General features: G+C 36.6%; 1 protein-coding gene across 3 annotated transcripts; it reads right to left on the reverse strand.

Annotated features, from left to right (window-relative positions):
* Nucleotides 1-1,092: 1,092 nt before the first annotated feature.
* On the reverse strand, nucleotides 1,093-5,915 carry vgll2a (vestigial-like family member 2a). Of its 3 annotated transcripts, none has more exons than XM_039691945.2 (4): nucleotides 5,566-5,915; nucleotides 4,643-4,934; nucleotides 3,464-3,934; nucleotides 1,093-2,277 (listed from the first exon to the last, which is right to left on the reverse strand). In XM_039691945.2, the coding sequence occupies exons 1-4, from the start codon at nucleotides 5,647-5,649 to the stop codon at nucleotides 2,237-2,239; spliced, it is 888 nt and encodes a 295-aa protein (XP_039547879.1). In that variant the 5' UTR covers nucleotides 5,650-5,915; the 3' UTR covers nucleotides 1,093-2,236. The 3 variants fall into 3 exon arrangements, with proteins under 3 accessions (XP_039547879.1, XP_039547878.1, XP_039547876.1); XM_039691944.2 differs by having other exon boundaries at nucleotides 1,093-2,398; XM_039691942.2 differs by lacking the exon at nucleotides 1,093-2,277 and having other exon boundaries at nucleotides 3,311-3,934.
* Nucleotides 5,916-7,783: the final 1,868 nt, after the last annotated feature.

Raw genomic sequence — 7,783 nt, forward strand, 5'->3', positions numbered from 1 at the left:
AGTTTCAATAGACATCATTTAAAAAAATACACATACTTTGCAACACTGCAGTCACAAAAAAAACACACAATTTGGCTTAGTAGTAACTGCTTACACCAGTTATACATTTTGAAATGTGACTGTTTAATCTGCCATATGAACTACATTACTTTCTCATGCACCCCCAGCACTTTAGAAGAGCACTCAGTGCTACTTTTTAAAAAGGAGGCCTTTGTTTTACACACTTAAGCAAGAGAAACTCCTGGCCACACATCTCTTGTCCATCATTGCTGTTGTCATAAGCCAATATTAATCAACAGCTGTCTGGTATTCACTGCGAACACAACCAAAAGGCAAAGGATCAAATGTCAGCGTGATAACATTGAGCCTCCCGCTTTCTTTCTCGCTTCTCAATTCCTTTTCATTGGACAAAAACATAACACGCTCTTAAAAATAAAGGTTCTTTATTGGCAACTATGGTTCAATGAAGAACCTTTCACATCCAATGAATCATTGCACAAAAGATTCTTTATAGTAGAAAAAAGCTTCTTTAGATTGTTAAAACGTTCTTCACATTAAGAGAAAAATGGTTCTTTAAAAAAAAAAAAAAAAAAACGGTTTACCAAAAGGTTCTTTCTGGAACCAATAATGGTTCTGCTATACACTGTAAAAAAAATATTGTTGGTTTAACTTAAAAAATAAAGTAACGTGGCTGTCTTAAGTTCATTGAAATGGAAAAATTGAGTTAATACAATGAAGGTGATTGATTAAATATTATGTTATCTGAACTGCACAAATTATTTAAGTTGATTTGACAAAAGGAATAATGTCGTGATTACAAATCATGTAGCATTGCTGTGGAAAACCTGCATCTAGAACCTTTATTTTTAAGAGTGTGATTCAAAGTAGCCCATCCTTCTTTAACATGTCAAACATACTGAGTCTGACCAGCCCGATCTCATGAAAGTTCGTGTCTATGGCACGAATGTCATTTGTCGTGGCATTTATACGCCAAAAACAGTTTTTGCGTGTATTTGGCACGCGATTTTCGCGTACATATGATACGCACTTTTTTGCGTATAATCCGCACAAACTCCCCACCCCCCTCCCCCCTAAACCTAACCCAGGGTTTTTTAGTGCGTACCATATACACGAAAAAAACACTTTTGGCGTATAAATGCCACGAGAAATGACACTCGTGGTATAGATACGCATCTTCATGAGACTGTGTTGGTCTGACACAGAAAAAAAAACATCTATATTGAAATAAATCAATAATTTAAGTCGTTTTAAGGTTTCGAAGGTTGCAGCCTGCCTATTTATAATAGCCTTTTGTTTCCTAGAGCAGAACACAAGCTTGAATAAATGTCATTGTCAAGATGTGTTTGGTATAAAAAATGTTTTTGGATAATAAATCGCTTTCACAATTTTACAGGCAATCTCTAAACCACCTAAAGTGTGCATCCCCTGGTTTTATTTCCATTTCTGTTTCATAGGCCGAAGATACACAACTGATAATAACAAAACAGATAACGCCTCATTGTCCTGGAAAAATACTTTCAAAGGTAATATATTACATGTGATACATTCAAATATAGCGTGGTGAGAGACGTCGACCTAAGCTGACGGCGACTAAAAGTGGTTCTTAAAAAAGTACAAATGAAAGAATCAATATTTCTTTTGTTTGATCTTACATGTAGCACTGGACACACTAAGACACAAAGTATATACAGTACGGCTTAATAGTGTTCGTATCGAACCTACACCACGCCTCAAAAAAAAAAAAAAAAAAAAATGAAAAGCCAAACCAGTTGTTCCCTTTCGCAGTGTGTCCAGATACAACAAAACGCCTCTTTTATGAAATCCAGGGCGCTTGCTCGGTCAAAGCGCTTGTCTGTGCGTCTGCTAAGTTCCACAACAGTTGTCGATGACAGGTGCTGAAAGCAATATAGATAGAGTCAAGTGGCTTCAAATAGCCCTCCTCTGTCTTCAGCGATGATAGGGAATGCTGCTCAGAAACTTATTTCTGGTCAAAAGAAAAGTCTTCATAGCCAGTCCGCCTTTTCTGCAAGTTCAGCTCCCCCAAAAGTAACGTTTGTCTCTTTTAAAATCTTATTTTGGGTCCGTTTTGCTGAGAGCGCGCTGAGGGTCGGGGGAGGGATGGGGCGAGAGCAGCTGCTAGTTACACCACTAGCCTACAGTACGTTTGCTCCTCTTTACTGAGTTTTGCACTCATCCGAAGGGTTCTTATCCATTTTCAGCTTAGGATGGTCCCGCTGCAGAGGGTGTAGCGCCGAGCTGCAAGTGAGATGAGAATCTGTTACAGAAAAGCCAGAGAAAGACAAGCCGGCGGAGAAAGAAGTGGCCGCAGGGCACTAAAACCAGTACAAGTCCTTGCTCTTATCCTGGCTCTGTAGACCTGAGAGGAAGAAGGAAAGCGGAAAGAAAAGTAAAGAGGGAAAAAGAGTAGCAAATACAGAGTGAAAAGTGAGACTTGAAGCAAAGAAAGCATTTAAAGTCTTAAAGATGAAGAGTGAAAAAACAGTATGTCAGCAGAGGCCAACGTCAAAAACCTTGAGGATGACAAGATTGAAAATAAATTCTCAAATTGATCATGTACAGTATTTCAAGAATCTCTTTTAGGTATTTGTCTGATTTTATGATGTGTTTAACCTTTGGCGGCCCTCAAATGTAAGTATGCTTTAAGACTAAAAAACTCTTCAAAAAAAGTCTAAATGTCAATGCATTAGATAATTGCTTGGAAAGTGGAGTTTACAGACAAAGCTTTTCTCAGAACTTTCCTGCACAATTTTTGCACTCATTCTTAATAAACTGGTGTCAAGGTGATTTTTTTTGTGTGTGTGCATGTATGATATAAATTTTCCTGAAATTCACATTTCACATATCACATTAACTACCATTAAAAAATGTTTTGCTTTTGAACGAAATTAATATTTTTATTTAGCAGGGATGCATTAAACTGATCAAAAGTGACAGTAAATACATTTACAATGTTATACATTTATATTGTGAATAAATGAGAATCATGAAAAAAAAAGTATCACGGTTGTCACGACAAATATTTAGCATATTAGAATGATTTCTGAAGGATCATGTGACGATGCTGAAAATTCAGCTTTGCCATCACAGGAATCGATTACATTTTAAAATATATTCAAACAGAAATTTTAATAATATTTTACAATATTAATGTTTTTACTGTATTTTTCATCAAATACATGCAGCCCTGGTGAAGGTTTGAAGATACTTTTTAAATGGCCAGAAACAACTAGAAAGTTGTCTTCTTTTTTATCATTTACAACAAAACTTCTTTTTAATTAAATATTTTATTTCTTTAAAATAAATGCCTTTTGAGTTGATCATTTGTTTTCAAAAGCAATGACATCCATATGTGTTGTAAGTGTAGCTTGTTATGTGCATAAATACACCATGGGTCTGCTGTGTGTGGATTGAATGTTCACACCTGTATCCATGTTCAGACTCATATCAGAGCTCGCCGCCGTGAAAGCTCCGGTCCACGCCGAGCTGCCCGGCTCGCTCTTGCTGATATCACACGGCGAGGCTCCAGCTGCGGGCACCGTGGCCGGGGGAAGTCTATGGGGCCGCACCGAGGGCACGAGCAGAGAGCTGTAACGGGGGTCAAAGTGCGTTCCGTACATGTCGTGCATGGAGGGCCGGGGGTAAGCGGACCCCTGGGTGCCGATGGCTCCGCTGAGTGAGTAAGGGTGATGGTGGTGAGAGGGGTGCCAGGGCTCCGGGGTGGCTTGGTGGAGGTGGCTGTGTAGGGACGCGGTGGAATAAGGGTCCGCTGAGAAGGGGAGATCCGTGTGGGAGGAACCCAGGGCGCTGCTGAGAGACGCTGAGACCGACGGCTGATACGCGCTGTTCCAGAACGAGGGAGGGAAGCTTCTCTGGCTCATAGGGAATGAGCCTTCTGGGGAGGAACACATTTAGCATGTTAATATGCACTAAAGCCTGTGATAATTCCAATATACAACAATTCAAACATTCTGTTTGAGATTTAAAATGAATGGATTAACAAAACAAATGCGACAAACTGTCCTCTACACACAAATGTAATTGTTTTGCATTAGCTTTGCAAAATAACAATGCAAAATAAATAAATAAATAAAACACGCAGAGATGATGCAAAGAATATATGTTAATTAAAATAATTAAAAAAAAATCATAATTAAAATAATTTCAAAAAATCTAAAAAGTGACCTTAAAGCAAAGAATTAAAAATTGTGCCCATTATCATGATTAATAGCTGTACAATCATAAAGAATGCAAGGACAAGACATACTGCTTATAGTATAAATCAACTATTTAAATCTATTTCCTTCTCTTATTGTGCAATATCATATTTAAGTGCCATACTTATTTATATAACCTACTGTAAGTAACTTCCATTGCTATTTCTGTGCAGATCAGCGTGTTATTGTATTGTATACCTAAACTGGGTGTCATGTTATTTGTTATACTTATTCATTAGTTTTTTTGTTATATATAATTATTGCATGTATTTCTAAATGCACTATGTGGATGCCTTACATCGGTGACAAATTCCTTGCTCAGGCATACTTGGCCAATAAAGTTAAATTTAATTCGATTCAAAAAGCAGGTTGCATCAGATTCCCACCTCTCCAGGACGATGTGCCTCTCGCCGTCTTGCTGTTGGTGGATCCCGGTGCATAACTGCTAGACTGACTCAAAGCTCGACTGAAATGTTCATCCACCACCGAACTAATGTCCCCTTGGAAATACGTGAAAAGCACACATCTGGAGCTGATGTACTCAGCCTCCGGCGGGTGATCTTTCTCCCGGGCGCAGTCCTCCTCTTTTATGGGTGGCCCAGAGAGGTTGGAAAAAGAAGAGCTGCTTCCACTGACAGTCTCTGGTGATTCTTGCATTTTTGAGTAAAATGCCAATTTCTGAAAGAAAAAAAAAACAAGGCAAAATCTATTTACATGATACAGAAATACACTCATGCACTCTCAGATACAGGGAGAAACTATATAGTGTAGTGTATTCCACCAGTGTGTTTGGTGTTGCACAATGTAAGTTCCTATAATGCTAACATATACGGTATATGTCACCAATATATACTCAATATGTATAATATATGTATTTATCCTAAACTAAATATGCATTGAAGATAACATGATATCTGTCAAATAAAGAAAAATCTATTTCCCAGTCCATAATAAGCTTTTATTAAGGAAATTAATAAACATGTATAATCATATAAAATAGCTAATGTCGTATCATGCTATATGCAAGTGATATAGCCTACTACAACATTGTCAGAAAATAAAAATATGTTCACGTTTTGTTTTTAATAACTTTAAATAACACTTAAACTGCCATTAATCACGTAAAAAATCATCAACATTAACGTTAACTAACTTACGTGACTTTAAAACTATTTCGTCAACGTGCACGCGCAGCGCAACAAGTCGAGGAGAGAAAGTTTTACTCACAAATCTCCAAACAAACCACAAACAGAAAACTGTCTTCTTCTGACACCGCAGAATAATAATAAATTGAACTTTATGAACATACCTGATGGTGATAAGGTGTGTATGCTGCGGCAAAATAAGGTTGAGGTGGACCATAAACTTGATACATGACATCCAAGCAGCTCATGGCGAAGACAGCTGTTATATCACGTATAAAAAATTATTAGTGGAATGAGAGGACGCTTCATTTGAAATAAAGCGCTGGTTCAGTGTCTACAGTCAGAAAATGAAGCTCTGTGTCGATTGCGGCTGAAGCGCAGTGAGCACCTTTTATGTTCTGTACTCTGTCTTTACGCACGAGTCTGATTCATTTAAGAGATTCGGTTCATTCAACTGATGAATGGTTTAATGAGTCGACTCATTTGAATCATCACTCAAAGTGTTCCCACAAGACTCACTGTATGCAGGCTCTTGCTTGTAGTAAAATTAATTACGAATTGTGACGTGTTCGATAATCTTCAAACTTTACACAACAGTATCACGTGGTATGTGTGTTTTGGAACATAGTAGCAGGTCATTAGTAAGACCAGCGACTATATGTAAAACAACAACAACAAAGTTGTAAATAGTCAGTTTAGTCGTTTAGATGTCTTCCAGTTTCATGATGTCATCCTAAATGAGATATGCCTGTAAACATAGCTTCTGTTGTACAATTCTTTCTTGTTTGATATTTTGAAATAAAAGTGTTTCTTATCTTACCTCATCGTGTTTAGGCTAGTTCGCGCGAGAAACACTGCAAACCCGTGCATGAATCACTTCAAATGAAGGTCTCCTCCAAGAATCGGACTTCGAAACGACTCGTTATGACGGATCTGAAAAAGAGACCAACAGCAGCTCCCTATGAATACGACCCACAGGTAGCTCAATTCCCTTTTTACCATCAAAGTGTTAAATGCTATTGCAATATATTTGAATGGGCCTACATGTTTTGTTATTGAATTGAAAATGTGTCATTTTTAAAATCCGATTTTTTAAGAAGTGTGCTGCCATCAGTCTATCTAAAATGCCATGTTCTCTGTGCCCAGTTGCCTTGGGCTCTTTAGATTTCCAGGTCAAAGATCAAATAGTTTTCATGCATTTGATGCTGGGGTCAAGGGGCATTTTTCTGTCATCAGGACCCTTAAAATCAACAATATGCTGCAACTGAGAAAACACTGATACACTGCTCAGTTTGAGACAATGACACTGCTGCTGTAGTAACCAATACACTTCAGAAGAGCAGCTGAAGTGGTGGTTAAAGCTCATCGTTATTTTACAGGGAATTTGACAGGAATGTTTGGTATTCCGGGCACTATATAACCCACTTCATGGAGTCTTTCACAAATTAAGCTAAACTAGCGCTGTCCAGAGTGCTGGAGGTGAAATATTCTGCTTATTTGTCAGCAAACACCAATACCAGTATCTGAGGTGTAAAACGATCCACATAGTTTTAACTTCTGTATTTACTGTTGATGGATTTTCCCAGGATTTGTACATTCTTGTACTAGACATTCGCATATATTTTCCAAGGGCCCAAACAATGAGACAAATTGCTTTCTATTCAAACAATAAAACACTCATATGAGCCTGTAAAACGAATGTCTTGTCAAGAGAGATCATCTCACCACTCTTGTCATGTTGGCTGCAACATAAGCAAGGAGAAAATCTTTAGTTCATTAATGTGGAAAAAAATTATGCTGGAAGAATTATTGCTAGAAGAGCATAGTTAGAAACTATATCTTGTCCACTTATAAATTACATTGTCAAATGACAAAAAAATAACAATGAAATGGCATCAAAGCATAGCAAGAATGTAATCAATAATTACTTTAGAGAAAATATTTAACAATTATAAATAAGAATAAGAATAATAATATACAGTATATAACTTATATATATTATTTATACTTTAATTTTTATTGTTAGACATTTTATAATATATATTGCAACTATCAAGAAAATCATGCAAAAAAACGTCCACAATCCACATTTGCAGAGAGCCATTAAAATACAGCATTATTCTTAAATTACATACACAACTTTTAATGTAAGAACACAGCTAAAATATATTAGAGGAAACAGCTAAAACATACACAAAAAATAATACTGAATTGCATACAATCAACAGAAAATACAGTGTGGAAAAAACAACAACATTTTAATATGTAGAAAATAATAATTTTAAAATAAAATAATTAAGATGAAAATAATTTTAATTCAAATTAATAATACTATTTTTTATTATAAAATATATTTTTCTATAAATTCTTGAAATATAAACT

This window comes from Pimephales promelas, chromosome 13 (assembly GCF_988280905.1).
Source record: "Pimephales promelas chromosome 13, fPimPro1.hap1.1, whole genome shotgun sequence".
NCBI lineage: Eukaryota > Metazoa > Chordata > Actinopteri > Cypriniformes > Leuciscidae > Pimephales > Pimephales promelas.